Genomic DNA, 24,392 nt, shown 5'->3' with positions numbered 1-24,392 from the left:
AAGATCCTAATTCTGTTCAAAGTAATTCACTTATTGTTAAAGTTGCTTGAAGAGGAGCTATTCAAACAATGCCGTTGTGTAGTTCAGTATAAAAGTGATTTTTTTTATTATTTTTTAGAGTACTTCAGCTTTGGTGTCACTAGTCAGTGTGTTTTCAGTAGAAATGAAAGAAGAATAGAATAATATATAATATACATATATGTTATAGATATTAAGACTCAACATCTAATAATGGCTCACTGGTCATAACTATTACTCATTACTGTTTGGTTGTGCTGCAGTTTAAAAAGAAAAAAAGAAAAATTGAGAGTAGCAAAACCTTTAAAAACAACTAGCAACTATTGTTACATTAACGGAAAAAAAAAAAACACTTTTACTTTTTACTTACAGTACATTTAGAACATGTATGGTATTTTTATTTTTTTATTTTTTTTACACAAGTATCGGTACTTTTACTGGAGTACAGAATGCAACTAATGTTGCGTCCTCTGGTTTCATTTGGCCGCCGCGTTCATTCACGGCGCTGGTTGAATGACGACGAGAGTCGAGGCTCACTTTGTAATCGTGGACGATTCGCTCGGAGACGGCTTTGTCCAGCATCTTCCTGTACCACTCCTGCAGCCGCTTTGGCTTGGGGATCTTCTGGTCAGTCGGGTGACAGTAGAAGATGTAATCGTCCCCTTCGCTGGGCGGACAGGCCCATATGTGACCCGTCGTAAACCTGGCAGAGGAGAAAACACAGTAGCGTTCATTATTTGAGTGAAATAAGTCAGTTATATTTTTAGGAACAGAACATCAACGCAATCACTTCATACTGCACAAAAAGCACCAAAATGAATCCAGGAAGCTCAGCAAGGGATGTGTGGACGCCTCTCTTACCCCATTCTCTTGACGTACTCCAGGTAGCCGAGCAGGATCTCGTGGTACACGGCCGTCCTGAGGTGTCGGGGTTTGAAGAAGTGCACGCTGTCCAGGTAGGAGATGTACACCCGCCTCTGGTTGGGCTGCGGGCAGTCCGAGCCGTACTCCTGGACGTGCATGCCGAAGAAGCACACCTCGGCCCCGTCGACGTCCTCGAAGGCGAACAGGGCCTTCATCCTGTACGGGAAGGACTCGGACATCTCTCCGTTGTCCACGAACCTGCGTTGGAGGCAAAGGAAGACGTTTGACGCCGCCAATGTTTTCGACTTGAACAGCTGCGCGTAAACTGTCCAATTCCCTTTCATTCTACAACCAACACTCGGTCCAAAAGAAAACCGGAATGTAAAAATCTGGAAAAAATAAAGTGTGAGAGCCTTTGCAAGTAGCGCCACTTAGAATTTTTTTTTTATTTATTTATTTTTTAAAGAACCATATTTACAATGAAGATGAGTGCAATAACTGCAGGATGTGAATGTGATATTAGGGAGGGCTGAGTGATTTTGGACAAAAATAAAACCCCAATCTCTTTCTGTATTTTCAATTTCATTTTTTTTGGTAAAACTATACTATAAACAATACTTAGTCTTTATTTTTAAAGAAAAATCACAAACAAATGTTCCTATCGGGAATGAAGTGCAACTGAAAGATATTGTAAATCCTCCTTGGGTTTAGTGAAGTGACAACATTTACAGCCTTCTTGACCAAACAAAGATGAATCCATTGGGATTCATGAAGTGAGTTCCTCACTTTCACCAAAGTCCACTTAAAAATGAGCAGGTTCTACATAAACAAAGACGAACTTCCCTGATTTGGGAATAAAGTGAAAACTTCAGAACCAAACACAAAAGAATCCCCCTGTGGATAAAGGGACAACCTTAAATGTCTTTGACCAAACATCACTTTCAAAATAAAAGGTTTTTCTATCATTTTGAACAACAATGAATGAATAAAGTGCAAAACTTTCACATTTTGGACGCGGACAGGTCGAAAGTATGCGAGAGGAAAATTGATTTTAAGAATTTCCCTTTTTTAACATCATCTTGACTAAAAAAAAAAATCCAATTTTGATTTAAAATAGATTAATCGCACAGCCCTAGTGTGAGTGTTGTGTGGCATGAGTTTTCTTTTTAAAAAAAATATGATTTTATTAGTTATTGCTTTTTAATTTAATTTACGGGATGCAGCGAAAGGAAGGCACTTTTTAATTTGGTTGTACTTACTGTATAATGACAATAAAGAATGCAATTCAGTTAAATTTAATTCAATTTAATTCAACTCAATATTTAGGTATCTTCTTTTCATTAGTTTTCATTTTCATGAATATAATAGTAAATGGTACCGATGCTAATAGTGAAATCATCCATCTGTATTTTCATTGGTTCTTCTGATGCGTTCCCCAAAAACATGCCGCGAAGACTAAAACACAAGGGCTCACTCACCTGGACTTCATGCCCGGTTTGACCTCCACGACCTTGTCAGAGACGTGAACCACGCGGATGGTGACCTCCCCGGACTCTGGGTGGCTCTGCCGCTTCAGATAGTCGTTGACCCGCGTCTCCAGGTAGCTTCCCAGCTTGGTCTGCGGGAGCCCTGCAGCGCAAATGTGAGCGAGCGGGTGAGAAAAGCAGCGGCTTTGAGGGCCGCCGCGATAATCCTCTTCGGCAAATTAGGAAGGAAAGAGGAGAATTTTGCGCCGCGCATGGGAGGGATTTAGGATTGAGGTCGATTTGCAGGGTCGGCAAAGGGGACGCGAAGAAGATGGAAAGATAAAGGGAAAGAAAAGGAGGCGCGCAGGGCTGGAAAACACAGGCAGAAAAAAACAAAAACAAATCACTCACTCTTGGCTGCATATTTGTTCTCCTTCCGCGTCTTATTGGACATTTTGAGGCAGTTGTCACACACAAAGCTGGTCGTTGAGGAGGCAGAGAGAAAACACGTGAGCAATTAGTTGAGCATTTCCACCATCTACTGAGATTTTTTTCTTCCTTATTGACTCAATGTTTTAAGACCCATTCATGGTGCAGGAGGAGGAGAGCAGGCTTACCCCGACGGCCATATGGTTTCATTATGCAGAACGCATATCTGGTGCATTTTACGACCACAGTCCAGACATTCCACGAGCCTGCGGCGCAGCGGAGAGAGAGAGAGATGACAGTGGGCGTTAATGAAGTCGCAGGTCTTATCATCTGTTATAGGCTATTCATCAAAGAATATTGGACAACTTTCAAAGTGTACGGTCGGAAAACGTCCTAATCGCATTCGTGCAGTTTGATGCTCCAACAGCATCGTGGTCTTCAGGATAAAAATCCATTTGAAGTCATAAAATACAACAGCACAAACCCAGCTTTCCTGTTTAAAGTTATACTGCCAGTGACATTAGTCACAAAGTTGATACAGAGAGCCTGTTCCATTAGCAAATGCTCCGTTAAAATTGGGATCACTGTATAAATATCCTGTAGGTTGTTGAAGGCTGGTGTGGGCTTTAAGCTACCTTCCAGATGGCTCTAGGTATATACATCCTTGGAAGCAACGCCGCGGATTGAAAATATTCAACGTTAAGGTGTTCTTCAAAAATTCAGTTTTTCAGTGCAAATATCACTTGTGTGTTGCCGCACACACAGGATTGGTGAGTCATTTGTTCATTCAATTGAAGGTTTTGTTCTCACTAGGATTCAAATCTGATTCAATTAAATGGTTCTTATGAAAGAGGATTGGGGCCACAAAAAGAAAAAAAAAAAACCACAGGAATGTTTGTTTTTTTAAGTTTCCATTTCGAGTTTTAAATCGAGATTTTAAGTTGAAATTTTTATCCTTGACATTTCGACTTGAATTTCAAAATTTCGACTTGAATTTCAAAATTTCAACTTGAATTTCAAAATTTCAACTTTATTCTTGAAATCTCAGACACTGATGTTAATCTCAAAATGTTGATTTGAATCATGAAATTTCCACTTTAATCACAAAATTTCAATTTTAATCTCTAAATTTCAACTTTATTCTCAAAATGGAAACTTTAAAAAAAGAAAAAAAGAAAAATTCTTTCTGAATATTTTTTTTTCCTCTTCTGGTGGCCCTAATCCCTTTCCGTACAATCAGTCCCGACACTGCCAAAGTCATTAAAAAATTCAGACATAGAGCTTCATGGAAGTTACTGATGGTAGAAGGTGAGATAACGTACAATTCAGGGTCAAGTGTGTCATTCTTCTTCCGCTCAAACTGACCTTTGTTGATGGACCTGCGAGAAATAATGGGAAACACTTTAGGGCTTGTGGAACAAGTCCACTCAGACAGACCGATTCAATGGAGCTGCTATATAAGCTATTGTCATCAACACTACCTACTGCTGCTTTAACTACTTATATCATCCAGCACAAATGTAAAGACTGTAATGACTTCTGAAGTGGAGCTGGTAAATCACAGGTTTTGATTAAACTACCAGTATAAGAATGAGTAAAGATAAATAATCCAAACTAAACTGGCAAAAGAAATTGTGCCGGTTGTGTTCATTGACACCACTGATCCTACTTGCTCAATTGAACCCATACTTACGTCTGAGGCTGGGAGGGGTCATCTCCCAGGGAAACACTCTCACCCTGGATTTCGTTGAAACACTTCTCACAGAAGTGGTACCTGTCAGCAAGAAGCCCATATTTTGGTGAACTACACGTTCGCCATCAGCACAGCCAATCACAGAGAGGGCACGAAGAAGCAGCCACCAATCAGGGCAGGGCAGGGCAGGGCAGGCCGGGGGGCGCACACGCAGGAGGAGGCAGAGGGCAAGGTGGGTCGTCGCCAGGAGGAAGCAGCCAATCGTGATGCAGGGTTTTTGTGTTGGGTGGGCGTTTTGATTTTGCGCGTAAATTGTTGTTTTTTTTTGGAGTAGATGATTGGTCACACCAAAACAGGCCAATGCAGACATCACAAGCGTTAAAAAAAAAAAAAAAAAAAAAAAAAAAAGGAAGGAGAGAAGGGGAGGGGGATGAAGAGGTGGAGGGAAGGTCAAAAATTAAAAAAAAAATTAAAAAAAAATAAATAAAAAAAAGAACCAAAAAAAAAGAAGAGGAAGCGTGAAATAAATTGTTACAGGTCAGACGATGGGGGGAGGGGACAGAGAGGGGGAGGAAGAGGGACAAAGAGGACGGACAGGATGTGAACAACAACCAACAGAGGACAGAGAGCCAAGGCAAAGCAAAGATTAGCGTCAAACGTCCAGTGGTAAACAACAACAACAACAACAACAACATTACAGCAACATGAGAGACCACTAGGAGCTGTGGACGAGGGGGCGGGGGTGAGGATACGAGTCTCTGCACATGAAAAGGGAGGATGAGGTAAAATAAATAGATAAATAAATAAATCAAAGTAAAGCAACAGAGACCCATCATCCTTTCAGCTCATTTATAAAGTGGAGGCCTTCCTTCTAGTGGTGCCAATCAGTTCCCCTCCCCCACCAACCACCCACGACCAAGTTTGATTTTCCATCATGAGCCGCGAATGCAAATTCCATCAACACTGGACACGACAGAATCAAGGACCCGCTGAAGGTAGGAGCCCACTTTATGAATGACGACGTAAAAAAAAAAAAAAAAAAAAATTCAAACAGGCGAAATACAAACATAGCGCCAGGGGGGGTTAAAAAAAGGTTAAAGCCAAATTAAAGCTCATCTGCGAATGCGGTGATCGATTGCTTTTGCTTTGCTAGAAGCGTGGCATCGGAGATCAACACACATCATGTGACAAGCAGAAGCCAGCAGCCGTCTCTCATCACTTGCACAGCGTTTGTGGCTGACACTTAGAAAAAATGATTGTCTTATATATACTGCATATATGTATATTTCAATGCTACTGGTCTGTGTTCAGTGTGCTTTGGTGTGCCTGCGGTACGTACCTGTTCTGGTAGCTAAAGTACGCAGCATCACGCTGGATGGTGCATAACTGCTTTCCGTAGCAGCATAGGGTTTGGGGGGAAAACTCAAACTGTAGAAATGAAAGAAAGGGCGAAAAGATTAAGTCAGCAGGAGAACTGAGCAAGAACTGTTAAAAAAAACAACAAACAAATAAATACATAAAAATAACACCCCAGGAAAGTCACTCAGACACCACACATCATATATATAGAAAAAAACAACAACCAGGTTATGTTAACAATGAATCGATTATCGATTAATTGTCAATTAAGAAATTCATCGATTAAATTCAATAAGTTGCAATTAATTGATTTTTTTTTTTTTTACACGGGTAGTTAATATCATAACAGTGTAGTGGCAGGAAAGAGCAATTCACCTGTAGATACTGTGATGGTCATATATACCTGGAACAAGTTGCTTTTAAACAACTTTTTTTAAAGAAAGTTGAAACGTGACCCATTAGAAGTCAACTTAAAGTCAGAGGATAAATGTTCAGGGTGTTTTTACTGTTCACTAATGTAAAAATGGCTCACATTGGACCCTCAACATTATTATTAGGGTATATTATGAGGGTTAAATAATGTTCCTTACACATTTTTCATTGTGAAATTTAGGTTCTCTTGTCAATTAATCATTAATCGATCGATAAGTTGAATCGATCAACTAACAATTAATGAATTAATCGATAATTTGCATGCCTATTGGTTATAACGCTAAATTAGGCTTGATGCTAAATTCCGCTACTGGCTGGGTGTGTCGCAAGTGTCATACTTGGAGAAGACTATAGATTGAATACGTTGAGTGTGTTCACTATGAGACGCGTGCAAAACTGCTGCCGTTAGCATGTAGCGAGCAAGTAGCAACCAGTCTTAACAAACACATGCCCCTCTCATTCATAAAAATATATATATATTAACCCCCCCCCCAAAAAAAAACAAAAAACAATCCCATGTCTCAGACCAGAGAATTCAGACGGAGACAATCAAAGGATGCGCTCTGCACTCACCTTTCTCCCACAACAGTATCCCAGGCCCTGCATGACAGGGTCGATCTCCGCCTCGAACACCTCGGCCAGCTTGGAGCAGTACTTGTAGACGCGGGACGTCTTGCGGTTGTACAGCCAGGCGTTGTTGAACATCAGCCAGATGTCCTCCACGTACTGCCACGGCTCCTGGTACTGCCCTGTGTCCAGCTTCCTCTTGATGGTGGACAGGTCCATGGGGTTCTTCACGATGTCAAAGTAGTCCTGTCGTTGCAGAAGTGTAGGGTTGGGGGTGCGGCGTCCGGTAGGGTGGGCGAGGGAGGGGGCGGGGCAGTCCGAGGGCAGACAGGAGGAGATGTTGAGGAGGTGGAGGTGGAGGTGGCGAGCGGGCGGGGCCGGAGGTGGGAGAGAAGAGGGTGCAGGGGGACAATGTTGTTGAGCGCTGCAGAAAAGAAGGTTCACGTGCAAACAAGAGAGACATGACAGTTTCTGCCCTCCGGCTCTCCGTTTTGCACCCCTAATCCGCCGGTCTGTGGCGTGAGACAGAGGCCGTGAACGCATCGCAAAGGCGTTCATGGTCCTCTGGCAGCCACAGTCAAAAAAATAAATAATTCTGACAAAAAAAAAAAAAACGGGCCTAAAATTGATCTTAAAAACACTTATGTTTCGTTCAGGGTCTACAAGCTGCTTAGTTCGCTGCTACCGACTGAAAGGAAGCAAAAGCTTTTGGGTGATCAGGGTGCAAAACCAAGAAAAACAGAGCAGCGGCAACAAGAGGTCACATTTGCTTGACTTTTTTTTTCCTTTTTCTTAAAGCAACAAAGCATTGGCGTGGGGCCTTTAACAGAGCCAGCAGCATGAGAGGCCACAGGATCACAGAGCTCAAACCTAACGGTGCCCAGGCGAGGCAAGAGGCCAGAGGGACTGGATTGGATTGGATTGACTGACTGACACCAACACCACAGTGTGTCAATCGGCTAAAGTGAACGACAAATTTGAGTTGTGGCGGCAAAAAAATCCAAAAACATTCAAATTGACAAGCTGCCTGCTTCTGCAGCGAGGTTATTTCTCTTCTTTGTTGACGAGTAGGAAGGATGTGGCTTTCTTGATTTTAGCTATTTAAAAAAAAAAAAAAAAAAAAAAAAAAAAAAAAGTTTGCCATACATCCGGAGCCGAATGCCAGTTAGGGCAAGGCCAGAAATGTACAGGAAAGATATATAGTTACTTACTCGTAACTAATAATTTTGTACTATTCTTAATTTTTCTATTACCGTGTAATAGTAAAAACAAATCTTATAATAATAACATGGCAGTGATGCCATCAGGATGATAATCGAGTCATTTTCAACACCGCGAGGTTAAAGTAGTGTTCCGGCTCTGCACACTGCCTGCCTGAGCACCGTCACACTACTGCTGGTTAGGAACTGAACTAGAAAGCTAGCGATGGATGGACACAACACAAATCATGGTGCAAAGCAAGTCCTACATTATGCGGAGAGGAGGGTGGAAAAAAAACACTAAATTAAATCAATAAATGAAAGCAATGGGCCCCTCAACTGTTTTTTTATTTAGGGTTTTGGGAATGATGTTATGTAATTGGAGCAAAGATCACTTTGCAATTAAACAGCCAATATTCAATACCCATTTGCTGTCATGTTTGAGAGTTTGACATTTCTTTTTTAAGCAAAGTTGTTCACGAGAGCCACTGCTTTGATTTATAAATGACAAGCGCGCTCTCACACAAACGCTTCTGAAATTTGTTTACGACATGCAATGTTTGAAATATCAGCTACAGGACTAAAAAAAACAACAAACAGAAATGGATACGCGTGAACAAATTGAAATAAATATGGCAGCTATGGCAGGAGAGACAAATGATTGAGCATGGAAAAAAAAAGGGCGAAAATGAAATAAAAAAAAAATTAAAGCTACATTTTTTTTTTTTTTTTTGAAAGAAAGTGAAGCAAAATGGCAGCCAGTGCAGTCCCTTACCAGGTTAGTTTTGTTACTAGTTCGAATACGTACGGGTATTCCCAGTAACTGGGGATCCACCGGCTGGCGAAAGGGAAGGGACTCTGGGTCCTGCCGGTACAAAGCCTCCAGCGTGGGCATCAGAGCCTGACGCAGCTCCTCCGGCTTGAAGACTGACAAGAAGAAGCAAGAACAAGGTTAGCTATAATTTTTTTTTCTTCTTTACCTGGCAACCCGGTCAGAGGGACGCTTGAAGGAGCTCTCAGGCTTTGTCCAAACACATTTATTTATTTATTTCAGGATCCACATGCAATCACACAATGCAAGCAATGTGAAAAATGGAACTGATAAAGCCTGACGCAACTCTTAATGGTAAAGCAGATGTGTGTTAACGCAGAGCCAAGTGAAAAGCCTGCAAGATAAACTTCTTTGTTTTTTGAAATTGTATCTTTACAATAGGAACGGACAGGCAAATTGCACAGCACGGCAGAATTAAACCACTTATCTGTCGTCTTAAAAGATAGTCACCCGAAAGGCCAATCAAATGGAAATCTGGGTGGTAAAGAGGGCATGTACCTCTAAGCTGGTCTACCATTGGTGGTTCAAAAACAATCAAACAAACAAACTTGAATTGCATTATTCACAAGACTCACTTTTCTTCTTGCTCTGCGCGTTGGCTGGAGAGCTTTGGGAGCCTGCCGACCCCTCCTCTTCCTCCTTGGGCTCCTTCTTCACCTCCGGCTTCTTGTCCTCGCCGGCAGCGGCCGACGAAGACGCCGAGGAGGACGCGGCCGTGTCCATGGGCTCGCCTTTGCAGCCGTCCCCCGAAGGCTTTTCTTGCTTTATATGAGAGCAAACCTGCCAATATTGGGATATTCAGGTTGTGCAGCTTTATGAGCAACAAGATTTAAAGCCCTAAGTTGACAGGGGGGTGCAGAGACATCAAAAACGATATTTTGATCATTAGAAGAATGAGTCCAACCCTCAATCTCACCTCTGGTTTTTCCTCCGTCTTGATTTCAGGGTGACCCTTGCCCATTTTTCCCTTGACATCATCTTGGCTGTCGCCCGCCTCGTCTTCCTCCTCCTGCTGCTGCTGCTTCTTCGCCTCCCCTTTGCCGTCTTCCTGGCAGGGGGTGGGGCCGTCTGCCTGAGAGAGCTGCGAGCTGGGATCAGCGCTGCTGTTGACCGAGGCTGGAGACGACACCGGACCGTCTGACGTCAGGGAGGGCTTTGGAGACACCTGCGGGACAAAGACGGAGGGCGGAAAAACGTCACTTCAAAGTCACACTGATTTCTTTTTGAGGCTCAGTTGGAAGAGCTGGTCGTCACATGACCGAACGGTCGTCACATGACCTAATGGCTTTGACTGTTGACATATCCAAGTGTCCTTGTGCAAGACACAGAACCCTGAATTGCATCCAATGTGTTTGTGAATGGATGCGTGAACCAGGGATGCAAATTATTGATTAATTCATAAATCGTTTGACAATGAAAAATGTTTAAGGAACACATTATTTTACCCTTAAATAACGTTGAGGGTCCAATGTGACCCCTTTTTACATTACAGAACAGTAAAATACCTTAAAAGACAACACAAAATACCCTAAATACCCTATTATGACCATCACAGTATCTACAGGTGAATTGCTCTTTCCTGCTACGACACTGTTATAATGATATTAACGACCCGTGTAAAACATGTTCCATTAATTGCAACTAATTGAATTTAATCGATGAAATTCTTAATCGACAATTAATCGATTGATCGTTAACATCGTTAGCGTGAACAGGTTTGCAGTGCGTCGGCCGTCGCGAAGGAGCTTTCAACGCCAATATGAAGACTTGTTGCACAGAGGCATGGAGTGGTATCCCTTTTGGCCAGTCATAAGGCACACAGCTTCACCAGTGAAGGGAGCATGGCCAGCGTGTTGGTTGGACAGTGCTTGGTGATGCATTTTGTACAGAACACTAATAGCAGCAACCTGGAGATGCAAGGTTTTGTCTGGGCAATGCCATGGCACTTCTCTTGGATGTTGGCTGAGATAAGAGGGTGGGGCACTCAACTAGCTGACTTGTCATTTGTAGATAGTGGTTCTTTCTTTTTGATGGGTGTTTAGGCTTCGGAGCCATTGTAACTGTCTTCATGTTACCACTTTTGAGCCAAGCTTAGCCAGTACTTCTTTACTGGCTAGATGAGCTAGAGGTAGATGTCTGGGGCCAGGATGCAGATGCAGATTTCCCTTCCCAAATCTAGGGAGTTGTTCCACCTCTGCATATACTCCTCAGAAGGCCTGTGGCGCTGTGTCCTGGGCTGGATCCAAACCATCAGAGGGATATAAGATTGTTGCTGGACACGGTGAAAGCGGGTGTGAAGCGGGGATTTGGGGTGTGAGGCAACACTGAAGCCTTGCAAACCCTGCATTACATCCCCTGAGGACCTCAGAAGGGATCTGATCCGGTTCAGGGTCTTTGTCTGATTTCTCTGCAAGAGCCTCCAGGAACACTTCTGTTTTTTTTTCCTGTGCAGCTCCAATGAGGAGCTTCAGGGAGGACAATGTTACTGCAACATATCACACAGTGCAGCAGCTCCAGGTTCTGGGTTTCCTTTTGGCTCTTTCAGCGCATCACCATAGATGGAGATACCATTCATACAGAATGGTATGAAGGAATGTACCCGCCACAGTGATGGTGGTGGGCGCTTCGCTCTTGCTCAGGTTGGCTATTGGCGCAAAGATGTTCGACATCATGTCCTTGTCACGCAGTCTGCGACTGCGAGGGTCCGACCTTTGGAGGTTCCCTCTAGTTTTCAAAGCAGTTGGCCGTAGGGTACAACGGATACTGGCTAATTTGCGCAGTACTGTAGGAGTACGCGCAATCATGCAATCATTCCTCACCTGAAAGCATCAGATGACTCACAGCAGATGGGGTTTAGGGCCACTCGGTTAAAGGTGTGGTGACCAGTGAAGCATATACAGTATATTCAGTTGTTAAACTGTTGATTTGATGTGGCTGAATGTTGCAGACAGACTAAAATGTTTTTTTTGATTACAAGGTATTTGCCCTTGGCAAACATTTAGAGAAAGCCTGGGCTAGGAGGACAATCAAGTCTGTTGTGCTTTTCTTTTTGTGGTGTCATCTACAGGAAGTGAATGTTAGAATTTAGTTTTTGTGATGTCTCATAATCCCAAAAGGCATGGGTCCTATTTGGACATAACACAATAAGAAATTCAATTTATTCATTCATTCATATAGGCAGCCAAAAATAATAATGTATACACGCATCAATCTACCTTTATCCTTGAGTATCTACTGTGTGTGAATAGAAGTACTCATACAAATTAAATATTTATGCAAGGTTTTCTTTTCCTGATGTGTGTATACATTATTTTGGCTGACTGTATATTGTAGGACTTCCTTAAAGAGGAACGAGGAGCAGGAAGCAAGTGCATCACTTCGCCCGTGTTCAAGTGTTGGTGTACACAAGTAATAAAGAGTTGATTTACTCACTGGAGTCTGAGGCAGCTGCATTGGCACATGGGCGTTCTGGGTAGGCAACAAAGAGGCCTGAGGTGGTTGGGGGCCGGCGGGGGGCACCCCTGCTTGGTTCAGCTGTGGATGCTGACCGCTTTTGTCCGCGTTCGCCCCCTTCCCCTTCCCCTTCCCCTTCCCTTTCCCCTTCCCCAGCTGCTGCTGCTGCTGCTGCTGCTGCTGCTGCTGCTGCTGCTGGTGCTGCTGCTGCTGCTGCTGCAAAGAATCTTGCTGCTGCTGCTGCTGCGGAGGAGGGGGCAGCTGGGGAGTCCCCGGCGTCCGTGGCTGTGGGGTCTGGGAGCGCGGCAAGGCGGGGGGCGTGTGCTGCGGCTGAGGTGTGATGCTGCGTGCCGGGGAGGGGGAGTTGGTGCGTAGGGGTGGACAGTGTGGGTAGGGGCTGGGCTGGCTGGGAGTGGAGGACGGAGGGAGGCTCGGTAAGGGCCCTGCCCCGCTGGCGCTGCCGGGTCCCATGGGTCCTACGGGGGTTCCCAGGCCTGGCGCGGTGGAGGCGGACTGCGCCGTTGGGCTGCTGGCCGGGAGGGAAGGCGGCGTCGACATCTGGTTCTGCTGCAGCAAACGCAGAGAAACCGCGCATGAAGCGATGATATGCAAGTGTCCACTAAGACTAGAAAATGGTTTTTAAAACTCCCATACAAAGCTAGGAAACAACTGTGACCAATAAATGCAGGATATAACACATTTTGGGCAAATCCAACAGAGGTTTAGTTAATTATTCGCCAAACTGGCACCTGATTTAAACTACGCTTGAGATTTTTCCGAGCACATAAATTCCATAAAAACCTAGATACGATATGAGATCCATTGACTGAAATCCATACCACTGGGACAGCAGTCTGCGCTCCGGGCTGATTCATGCCAGAACCCCGTCCTGGACTGGACCCAGGGAACTGGCCTGGAGGGAGGTACTGGTTCTGTAACTGCACTGCATTGGGCTGACCCATCCTCGGCGCTCCCACGCCCATCTGAAATGACACAGCATTGCCAATCATTAAAAAAAATTAAATAAAAAAAAAGATTCGAAAAACTGAAACTGCTTCTTCTGGTTTACTCATAGAAACCTAACGTAACATGTGACCAACCTGGTTCACTGAAGTGTTGTGGGGGAGAGGCGGCGTTGACCTCTGACCCATGGATTGCATCCCCATCTGGCCAAATTGGTTCATTCCTGCAAGAGTTGTGCGCAAAGGAGAAAGTGGGAAACGGTGTTATCAAAACAACTGCTGTTGTACCTTTTGCACAATGCATTTCTTGAGGTGACAACAGGTAAAACACGTCTATGAGTCTCACCTGCTGGATTCTGCATCCTGCTGACCATTTGGTTGGGCCCACTTGGTCTGACCATGGACGGATCGGCGTGGGGACCGTCTGAATGATATGATGCACACCTCAAGTCAAACTTTCTGTCATGTTGAAGATCCACTAAAAACCTCACTGGACAGCAAAATTAAACGGTCATAACATGGCAAAGCTCCCATTAGAATTCTTATGAACATTATTAAACATATATTAAGGGTTTAGCAGAAGCTACACATTACTTCAGATCGTGGTAAACTCTTTCAGAGCTCCTCTCTCCTAGTTTCTTGAGCCCGATGCACAAGTGTGCAACAGATGTAAAACAGCATGTTTACTCACTAAGGGGTTGCACAGGGGGCATGGGCGGCTGGCCCAGGCTCTGAGGTGGGAGGCCAGGGGAGCAGATGCCAGTTTGGCCTGGCATCATGCCCTGCTTCTGGAGTCTCGACCTCCTCTTCTCCTCCAGCTCCTTCTGAATCTTGTAGATTTTCTCTGCCAGCAGGTGGTAATACTCCGCCTGGCGGAGGGAGAGAGGCGTTGAAACACTTCAGACATCGCATTCAGGCAGAAATGGAGGACCTGCCCTTGGTGTTTTTAAAGTCCGACGACGTGCGCGCGGGTGTCTTACCCTCGTGTTCGCCGACTCGTACATGTCGCCCTCAACTTTCCGCGCGTACGCGACCAGATTCTCCATCCGTCGATCCTTGAGTGCAGCTGGATCGGGAGTGGGGAAGATGGCCTGCACTCTGCTCCGCAAGCGTGCACAAAGAATGCAAGGAGGTTAAACGAGAGGCCAAGGCAAGTGTGATTCAAGATTCAAGATCATTATTTGTCACACGCACGGTTGTCCTTCTTTTTAAGTAATGTAAAAGTGGCAATGCTAAAGATCGTGCAAACAGCAATAAACAACATTCACAGTATAAAACCGAGCAGCAGAACCAGGGATTCAAATGATGGATTCATTCATCAATCGTTAGTTGACTGACCTTATCGATCAGTTAACGATTAGCTGATCGATCGAAAAACTAAGTTGATTATCAGCTGTGATTTTTCATGAGAACCTAAATTTCACAATAAAAAATGTGTAAGGAACGCATTATTTAACATTTCAATAATGTTGCTCACCATGTGAGCCATTTTTACATTAGAGAACAGTAAAAACACCCTAAACATTTATCCTCTGACTTTAAGTTGACTTCTAAGGGGTCACATTTCATTCTTTATTATTATTATTTTTTTTTTTAAAGTTGTTGTTCTAGGTATATTATGACCGTCACAGTATCTACAGGTGGATTGCCCTTTCCTGCCACTACACTGTTATAATGATATCTAGCTGTGTTAAAAATGTTCAATTAATTGTGAATATTTGAATTTAATCGAGTAAATTCTTAATCAATAATCGATTATTCGTTAACATCCCTAAGCAGAACCAATCAAGAATAAGACTACATACAACCACAAAAGAAGCGCACTGATTTTTGGTTTCTTTGCGACACAGCAAATGTGTGTTTGGCATCGGAAGCATTGTCATAGTGCACTCACAGCTTGTGGACGAGGTGGTTGCGGAGATCCTGAGTGATGTCTTCGTGCCAGGACTTCCGCATGCCTGCCACCGAGGGCGGAGTCGCAGTGGGCATGCAACCCAAGTTGGGCAGGCCGTCGCTCAACAAACTGCGAGACGAAGCAAACGAAAAATGAGGAGGGAGCGAGACGGACCACTTACAGGGATTACGAATAGGTTTCAGCTCCGGTCGGCATTTCAGTTATCTTGCCGTCCTACCTCTGCGCATTGATATTGCCGTGCATCAAGGCATTCGGCAGCAGGTTGGACTGCTGGTTTTGAGGCTGCACACCGACGCCGCCGTTCACTCCCATGGAGTTTCCACCTGGTGAGAAACATCACATCAGGTGACGTCGGCATAAGGAAATAGGCATTCACACTCCAAACAAAACAAAAAAAAAACGAGGGGGCGTTTCAAACTGACCCATCGTGTTGAGATTCCTCATGGCAGGCTGGCCCTGCAGCCCGCCCTGGTTTGGCATGTTGGCCTGTGAAGGCTGCTGTGGCACCTGGTTGCCCTGGTAGGTAAGGCCAAGGGCAGCGTACGCCCTCTCGATAGAGCTGGGGTCGATCTGGTTGGGGGGGTTCATGTTGGCAGCGTTGGACTGGCCGCCGGGAACGCCCGGACCGATGGAGTTCACCAGGCCCACCCCAGCGCTGTTGACAAGCGCTGTTGAAAGGAAAAGAGGGTGGGGGGGTGGGATTGAGATTCGGAACGAAACATTAAGCAACTCAGGGCGACAGACGGATCGTTTTGCCTCTCACATTGCTGATTTCTCTTGTCTCCAGCGTTCTTCAGCGGGAGGCACACAGGACAGTCGTGTCGCGTGCAATTCTTCCAATGGGAGATGATCTGTCTGGATGAGGCACAGTGAGCCACTGCGGGAGAACAGAGAGAGGAGAGAGAGACCCGTGAGTGAAAAAAGCAAGAAGTTTAAACAAAGAAAGCGAGTGAAAGATGTGAGTTATTGGCTCTCGGATGATACAGGGGAAACAGAAGAGGGGAAGATGCCGCAGAAAGTTACAGAATGAATCATGGAGAGCAATAAATTTCAGTCCGGAGGAAGCGGGAGGGAAAGATAAATTACAACTGAACAGCCGGCGAGACAGAGGGGAGAAAAACTACAATGAAGAGAATGAAGAATGAGCGCAATGGAGAGAGGAATCGGTGCCGCCGCCACCGCCGCGCGAGAAGTTTCCACGCTGCCAAGCGTTGCCGAGAGCGCCGGAGCGGCAAAGCGGGAGGATTCGAAGAAAAAAAAAAAAAGGCTCACCCTGGCAGGACTTGCCAGCCTGGCAGTGAGTCATGTGGTTGAGCACATTCTTCATGGTGCGGCAGTGGGGAAGGTTGCACTGCCGCACTTCGCCGTTGGCCTGCTCGCGCCGCTGGCACTTGTGCGCGTGCAGCAGGAGGACCAGCTGCTGCTGGATCAGCTTGCGCTTCTCGGGGTCGGCCGTCGGGGGCGCCGCGCCGGGGCCCGCTCCCACGGCGCCCAGGCCGACCGGGGCCCCTCCGCCTCCCGCCGGGGAAGCTCCGCCGAGGGGTACGCCGGCCGCCGACCCGGGCGGCGGCTGCTGCTGCTGCTGTTGCACCTGCACCTGCTGCTGCTGCTGCTGCTGCTGCTGTTGCTGCTGCTGCTGCTGAGACGCCTTGGAAACAAGAAGAAGCGTAAAGTGGAATTTAAATGAGTGTTTGGGAGAAATATTGACCTTCCAGCTGCGGTGCGACAGTCACTACGTTTACGTGACACTCGAGAAAACCAAATTATCGCGTTAGTCCGACTATGACGGGTCAACTGAAGTGCATGTCAACGCTTCAGTTCGACTAAGATCGGAGTTGGAGAACTCCGATTGGAGTTGGACACCCAGATGATGCGATTGGAATTTGAATTTCTCCTTCGTGTATACTGCGCCTTAGTCGGAGTTTAACTGGACGATGCATGCGCGCGTGCTCCACGCCCCCGGAAACAACAAAAACAATCAAGGCACAGGTTCCTTAAACTCGTGGAGCTTTTGTGGGTTCGTATACAACTGAAGACGCAAGCCTTCCTTCGCAGAAGCAGCATGCAAACCTTTCCAGTTAATTTGTGCAACGACACGGTGCTCTGCACAAGTCGCCAGTTCATACAGAACAACGCACCTGGAGTGGAATTGGCGCTCGTAGTTACTTCCCGGGGGCTCTGAACAACTTCCCAAGTCCGCAAGGTTTCTCAAACGACCTGTGCGTCATTCGGCTGGTAGATGTGAGACTGCGACTTGAGAACCCGTTAAATTGAAGAGCAGTACGGACACTACACCGGTGTTATAGAGAGAGGTCAACCAGAAATTAACACGCCGAAAAGACTCGTATTGCCCCCTAGTGTTGGGGAGGGGGACACGTTGCCGTGAATAATGCGATTTTCTCAGCTGCGTGTAAACCGGGACGAGGAGAGAAGTCCGATTAGGCCAGAAAACTGAATTTTGAGCTGTGCATGTAAACGCAGTGATTTTTTTGCAGAACAACTCTGAGGTAAAATTGTTCAATTCATCCACTCAAGCGAGGCGCCAGTAACACCGGTCCGTCTACAGAGTGGTGCCATCCAGTAAGTCTTTCAACTTTCTCAATTGTCTACATTAAATTACCCAATCGCTGCTTATGGGACACAAAATCTCCAAAAGGTGCAGATGTAGGATGGTACAGCGACTTGGTTGACTTTGTCCAAAACCAAGGTCTGGATCAATCTGAACAGCGCCACTGGGGGAAATACGTAAAGGCCTCAAGTGATTCATCAGCAGTATCGACAGTCACCTTGGTTTTGAAGCCAAAATCTAGCACAGAAAAAAAAAAAAAAAGAGCTAAACTTTAACTGATGCAGGATAAAACAGGTTGGTTGGACGTGTTGTTGCGTCGCGATCTGAAGGGAGTGTTTACGTTTGCTGAAAATAGCCACACCTCTGAAAATGTTTTGGAACGGCCTCTAGTCACACAACACACACACACACACACACACACACACACACACACACACACACACACACACACACACACACACACACACACACACACACACACACACACACACACACACACACACACAGGGTGTGTTTAACATGCCTATGAGAAGTCATTGAATGAATCTGAGTTAAGAATAAAAGTGGGGGGGCGGGGGGACATTAAAAACCACACCCGTACTTTTGTGAGCCGGCCGCGTGTTCCTGTAAATCATTCACTTCTCTGCACAGTAAGTCCCTGCAGTGAAGTACCTGTGCGCCTGCCGTTCACTTTTGAATCGCGGGTCCAAACGGACATGAGATTTTTTTATTTTTTTTTCCCATTTTGCTTTTGAACAATTCAGAAAAGCCTTCCAACCAATTGTTTCATCTTTGACTGGACGCTGGAAAAGCCGCATCGCGCTCGCGCGAGAACACGCTGCCGGTGCAGTTTGGAGAGGCCACTTTTTCCAGCTCACCATGCCGGGCATGCCTTGGCCAGGCGGCGTCTTCTTGTCCATGTTGAACTGGTTGGCGATGTTGTTGGGCATGGCCGCCTTGTTCTGGAGCTGTGGGCCCAGCCCTGCTCCAGGCATCCCCTGGCCGGCAGATTGGCCGTACGGACCACCATAGGGGCCCGCGTTGGCCATCATATTCATCTGAAAGGGAGCAGAGTGGAGGGAAAGGAAAGGAAACATTTGAATGGGGATATAATAGCATCATGGTACGGACATAAGTTAGCAGTCAGAAAAGGATCTCAACATTTGCCTTTTTTTTTTTATTGGTTTTAGATTATTTCTAAAGCATTAGAGCACTTGTGTGTGTGTGTGTGTGCGCGGTCAATCAATTAACACAGATCTTGTAGATCGCCGACTAGCAATGAAAAAACAAAAAAAATCACTAGTTACACTGGTGCGTAATATTGCCTTTACGTGCGCCTAACATGCCCAAGTAGCAAAGTTAAACCCAGGGTTGCAGACGAGGGATATCAGCGTGTACCTTGTTCATTGCTCCTGGTTGCTGCTGTCGCATCGCCGTCTGACCCCCGGGTCCCAGTTGCTGACCCCCCTGCTGCTGCTGCTGCTGCTGCTGTAGGGTTTCGGCCAGCAGATTGCTATTGCTACCTAAGCTTGCATTCCCGGGGTAACCCATTCTTGGCGAGCCGTTCATCACCTGGCCGCCCATCAGGCCCTGCTGTTGCTGCTGTCCAGGGTTGCCTTTCTGGGCCCCCGACATGGCGGCTGCCCGGTTCATCGCCGAAACTCCTCCAACCATCCCGACCTGCTGCATTAGTCCATGCTGCTGCTGCTGCTGCTGCTGCTGCTGCTGCTGCAGCTGCTGCTGCTGAGCCTGGGGGTGCATGCCCTGAGGTCCACCCGGGGAGACGCCGACACCTCCCATCATTCTCATGGGAGCCCCTGGTGCTGTGCTGTTGGATGTGGGTCCCCCCTGCTGTGCCGGGCCTCCAGCACGCAACAGTTCCGACAACTGCTTGTGTTTCGCAGCTGCATCCTGGCCTCCCACGCCGAGCCCTCCTCCGAGGCTGGCGAGGCTGGTGTGGATCTGGCTGAAATCCCCCCCGTTGGTGAGGCCCAGGTCGGCCGAGCTGATGAGCTCATCCGGCAGGTCGTGTTCCAGCTCAAAGAGCGAACCGAAATCTGCCGCACGGAGGGAAAGATGCAAAGTCGGGGGGTTAAAATGTAGTTTTTATGAGAGGAAGACGCAACCCTAACATGTGGAACATTGTGAGAAAGACTTGTTGCAGGGGCAATAAATTGTCTTAGTGGTGGGCATATTGAAAAAAAGAAATTGACAAACAATTAGGTGGCAAACCAAGGCAGTCAAGTCTCAAAAGCCAGTGATGCTGATTTGAGCCTGATTTAGGAGTCTTTGCTGGCTCCTCGCAGCACTCTATGCCAAAGCCTCCGCACTGGGAACTTCTTCATTGGACGCACTTGTACAATATACACTCTCACAACACAGAATTGTGAAGGGAAGAGAGAGAGGATAGCATTCTTGTCAGTCATAGATGAGGAAAGGCATTTCAGATATTTTCTGATTTTGGCAAGTTGTATACGACAGTAGCAGTAATACAATGACTTGCGCTCACGGCCCCGAGTTGTAGCTTTGGGGAGGAGAGCAAACGAGCCAGTATCATTCACAACGTCCGAACCAAAGCTTGATTTCTTGGGAGGTGCGGTAGTGTATAAGTCGAGTTTTAAAGAGGGAGGATGGATGTGAACTTTTCAAATTCTCTTTGACTTTTTCCATGCAAGAGAAAACTTTTCATTCTAAAAAAGCAAGCTAAAATATGTCACCGGGCATCGACACCATAACTCACTGACATTGATGCGCACGATGAGTTGAGGGGTTGGATAAAAGAGAAGAAGTTGCATTCCCCCCCCCCCACACACACACACAAAGTTAGAAAGCCATTAGTGAATGTACTACACTTTGGCATTACTCTTTTGAGCGTAAAGGTCTGCCACAGAGGTGCCATGTATATCATATTTTGACAAAGTGACATGCAGTGGCAACAGTTTTCACTGGTGTCAATGTTATTATAGCTTATAGTTTTGTTTACAGCCAGAGGTTTGCAGCACTTTACCGTACAATAAAAAAATTAGCTAACTTTTTTTTGGGGGGGGGTTACAAATATCAATTAAAATGATTAAAGTTCGTTTTATTAATTTCATTAATAATGCGTGGATAAAGGTCTGAATGATGGTCTGAAAGAAACGTAGCAACAAGTACAGCAGTGTCACCCTTCAACCAGACAATGGACGGGGAGCAAGAATAGGCTTCGTTGGTTTAACAAATGAGAAACTACAAGCACTTGTACAAAAGAGGCGACGGGCAAGGATTTTGAGTCGGCGGATGCTCTTTCGTCTTTGAACGCGATGAAAGTTGAAATCTGCTCGCGACGGCGCGGTCTCTTCAACAACGCTTTGCGCAACTTTGGTTAAGTGTCGAACAATAGCTGGTGGGGATACAATAGTTTGCGAAAGAAGTCCGAGTTGTGGGTAAACAGCGTGAGGCAAACACGAAAAATACAGATACATGGCTCTTTATTGTTGGCTTCAAAGTTCGTTAGTGCGCATTGAAAGGACATTTCAATGACCAAACGTGCGAAGAAAGTTTTTTATCCAACACTCTTTTTTGCCTAGCCAGCTACCAAGCTCAGCTGAGCCGGTTGTTAGCTTGCTAGCAAGCTAGCTCGCTCGGTTACCGTTACTTTCTCTTAAAGCTCGCACAGAAAAACAGGTCTAACTCCATTTGCATTGCTTTATTGAAGGACGTTGTTTTAGGCGTTTGCCTTTCCATCACTCCAGTTGATTAGCGCCAGTCGCAACTCGGCAAGTTTAAAGCTAACCGGGGCGACCCGGACCATTCCATTGTTTGGAGGTAGACATCAGAGTAAGTGGCTAGTTAGCCTGTTGAGGCTAGCACATCAAAACATCCCTGGCGTAAAGTTGCTCCAGTCGATAGTACCAACATTTATTTTGTTCGTAGCGGACCAGTTTCGCACATCGCTTTGTTTTCCCGAGTGTGGCAGTCGAAAGGTTTAAAAACATTAGTTTATGAAGCAACTATCAAGCAAAACCAAGTTGATGTTCAACTCTACAGTGGCTCCAGAAGCAAAGTATTGAAACACACCGTGTGGCAATTAAAGGAAAAGAGACATTTGCCCAGATCGTATAAATGAAAGAAAGTGTATTTACCGTTTCCATCACTTGCAGACACGGAGAGAGCAGGAGAGGACAGCTTGGGCCTCTTGGCTGAAGGCGGGCCGGACTCCAAGACATTATCGGCCATATTTTTGACGAATTAAAAAAAAAAAGAACAGTAAATCCACAAAAAAGGGGGTCAAATGTATTTCCCTTATTGCGTCCCCCCTCCTGGCTCCTTGTAAACAATGTTCAAATCGTTTCCCCCCACCGCTCGGGGGGGACGGTAGGGGATAAGACGGCAATGTTTCAACTCTCCCTCAGATACGTCCCTCCCCGGTCTATACTCTGCAGATATCAGCCCCCCCTTTCCCTGTCGGGAGATTTTGTTTCTTCACAGATTTGAACAGGAGGAGGCGGAGGAGGTGGTGGTGGTGGGAAGGTGGAGTCGGCGGAAAAGGCAAGCGTGCGGCCCTCGGGAAACCTCATGTAGCCTCCTCTTCTGCGACAAAACCCGCCTCGAAGGGACCACCGTCCACCGCGCTGCTGCTGCTGCTGCCTTCAAGCCGACGACGCACCATCGTCCAGCGGACAAATCCCGTATTTCAGCTCTCCGATCGCTCCACTTGGCCGGGCCACCACTGGGATGAGAACTACGATCATAGCCGGGATTGTTCCCGATTTAACTTCTTGCTTGATGGTGGGGTTGTTGGTAGTGGAGGTGGAGCGCAACAGCTTTTTTAGATCCGCGGTTGCATTAACGAGTCTTTCTTTTGCCCGGGCATCTTTTGGCTGGCTGGCACCGATGCCACCGCTTCCAAACTCGTCTCCAAAACAAGAAAGTCGTAGGGGGTGGGGTGGTTTGGTGGAGTGGGGTTGGGGGTCCAAGCGACTGCGCTTTTAGTTAAGAGAGAGAAGCGCTCGGTAATGTGACCGAAAACCCGTGTTGTGTTGCGTTGTAGAGGGAGCGGAGACAACTCGCAGGTTAGTCGCTTCGCTTGCAACGGAGGGGGAATCTATGGCAAACGAACATCCCATGCGTGACTTCTCGTGCAAACTGTGCACGGTTTTGTTTTTGTTTTTTCGCGAGCGAGCGACCCGTGCAAGAAATAACTCGCTTGTATTGCACGTTGTTGTTGGTTGTTGTTGTTTTTCCGTATTGCGCGAATAGTCAGCGGCGCTTTGGGAAAGAGAATCTCTGAGCAGAAATAAAGGCTTTTGGGCGACTTCACTTGATTGACACAACCAAGGGGTTGGGCGCGTGGGCTCGGGGGGGCAACCGCGGCTGAGATTGCCAATCAGTCGCTTACTAGTCAGATTGATCCAATTAGTTGTGTTTTTCCAGGGAGGGCGGGTGAGTTATCTTGCGCTCCTGAACCCCCCCACCCCCTTCCCCAGCTCGCCTTGGTTTGGTTTGAGTGGCGTCAAACGCTCGACATTCTCCGGATTAAAAACAAGTTAAGTGAAATAATTGAGGACGAGGAGGAATAGACGAGACGCGAAACGAAGAGCGGGTTGCAACTATGCGACGACTGGCCAAGAGAGAGAACGGAGGAAAAAAAAACGAGCGAAAAAGGGGAAGATGGTTCGCTGAGAAATTATGGCTATCGCTTGATTTTCGGATGAAGGCTTCACATCGGCACGCGTTAAAACACACACGCACGCACACACACCTTGCTAAAATAATATTTTGGCCAGACCAAAGAAAAAAGAAAATGCTCTCATTGACTCTTTGTGATGGAGAACGGCCCCCCCTTCGCGTTGATCCTGGCCAAATTCCCCCCTTTTCTTTTTTAAAAACCCGTCACTCTTTCCACCTCTCCCGTCTACCCGGCAGCAATTTATTTAAATAATGCTCTATGCGGACTCTTCCCTTCCTCCGCGACGGAGACATGACCATTTCTCATGTTGATGTTTTTTCCCCCTTTTTTTCCGCCGCTTTTCTCCCCTCTCTCCCCTCGCTGTGATTAATATATTGCCCTCTTCCGCCTCTCCGCCGCTCTCGCAAACACCCCCCCCTTCCTTGGGATTTTTCGGAGTGCTTCCTTCTCATGCACACGTATTTTATATATCACCGCCTCGGCTTCTTCTTCTTCTCCTTCGTCCCTTTTTGGTCGTCGTCGGCGGCGGCTCTCCGCTGGGGGGCGAAGCGCGTGTCCCTCCGCCACCGGTTTTCTCCCCCGTGTCGCGGCGCGGGGCTACGTTTCGCTGACCGTCGCGGGCTGTCCTGCCGTCCCGACACCGGAGTGGCTCCGTCTCTCGGTTATCTCCTCCTGTTTCTGACGGTCCGTCCGCACAAACAAAATGGCGGCTTGTTGTTTCTACTCCTCTGATACGGGGGGAGGGGGGCGCACGGCAACATTAGGCGTGAAAAGGGAGGCGGGTGGGGTGGGGGGGGGAAGCCGAGGAAGAGGGGGGTAGTCTTCGTGGGTGTTCGGGTTTGTCCGTGAGCCGGTTCCGTGCGCGCTCTCTCTCTCTCTTCCTATCTCTCTTTTTTCCCCCTCCTCCACGGTCTTCACCGGCAGGCTCTCCGCGCTAGCGCCGCTCGGTAAGGGGGACGGTCGAGC

At 46.7% G+C, this 24,392-nt stretch overlaps 1 protein-coding gene across 12 annotated transcripts in view; it reads right to left on the bottom strand.

Annotated features, from left to right (window-relative positions):
- The window catches only part of ep300b (EP300 lysine acetyltransferase b), a 35,166-nt gene extending 10,990 nt beyond the window's left edge, over nt 1-24,176 (bottom strand). For 3 of the 12 annotated variants that reach the window (XR_012927399.1, XM_076032266.1, XM_076032274.1), the window contains exons 1-26: nt 21,880-24,175; nt 19,157-19,815; nt 18,637-18,816; nt 16,462-16,837; nt 15,953-16,066; nt 15,612-15,857; nt 15,407-15,512; nt 15,169-15,297; nt 14,255-14,372; nt 13,966-14,143; nt 13,621-13,698; nt 13,413-13,498; nt 13,152-13,295; nt 12,292-12,879; nt 9,776-10,024; nt 9,435-9,639; nt 8,803-8,954; nt 6,835-7,074; nt 5,810-5,898; nt 4,471-4,581; nt 4,100-4,156; nt 2,966-3,043; nt 2,760-2,827; nt 2,361-2,511; nt 880-1,140; nt 556-721 (exon numbers count right to left, since the gene is read on the bottom strand). Coding sequence is in view for 11 of the 12 variants with exons in the window: in XM_076032266.1 (XP_075888381.1) it covers nt 556-721; nt 880-1,140; nt 2,361-2,511; nt 2,760-2,827; nt 2,966-3,043; nt 4,100-4,156; nt 4,471-4,581; nt 5,810-5,898; nt 6,835-7,074; nt 8,803-8,954; nt 9,435-9,639; nt 9,776-10,024; nt 12,292-12,879; nt 13,152-13,295; nt 13,413-13,498; nt 13,621-13,698; nt 13,966-14,143; nt 14,255-14,372; nt 15,169-15,297; nt 15,407-15,512; nt 15,612-15,857; nt 15,953-16,066; nt 16,462-16,837; nt 18,637-18,816; nt 19,157-19,815; nt 21,880-21,973 (4,923 nt within the window). In the remaining variant the exon portion in view is untranslated. Of the gene's footprint in view, nt 1-555; nt 722-879; nt 1,141-2,360; nt 2,512-2,759; nt 2,828-2,965; nt 3,044-4,099; nt 4,157-4,470; nt 4,582-5,809; nt 5,899-6,834; nt 7,075-8,802; nt 8,955-9,434; nt 9,640-9,775; nt 10,025-12,291; nt 12,880-13,151; nt 13,296-13,412; nt 13,499-13,620; nt 13,699-13,965; nt 14,144-14,254; nt 14,373-15,168; nt 15,298-15,406; nt 15,513-15,611; nt 15,858-15,952; nt 16,067-16,461; nt 16,838-18,636; nt 18,817-19,156; nt 19,816-21,879 lie in introns of all 12 variants that reach the window. The other 9 variants (XM_076032267.1, XM_076032273.1, XM_076032275.1 and 6 more) reach the window with 9 other exon arrangements.
- Nucleotides 24,177-24,392: the final 216 nt, after the last annotated feature.

This window comes from Nelusetta ayraudi, unplaced genomic scaffold (genome assembly GCF_046127955.1).
Source record: "Nelusetta ayraudi isolate G7.1 ecotype Tasmania unplaced genomic scaffold, CSIRO-AGI_Nayr_v1 ptg000034l, whole genome shotgun sequence".
Lineage (NCBI taxonomy): Eukaryota > Metazoa > Chordata > Actinopteri > Tetraodontiformes > Monacanthidae > Nelusetta > Nelusetta ayraudi.
Note: the sequence above shows the minus strand (reverse complement) of the source record. Positions and strands in the feature narration are given on the sequence as shown.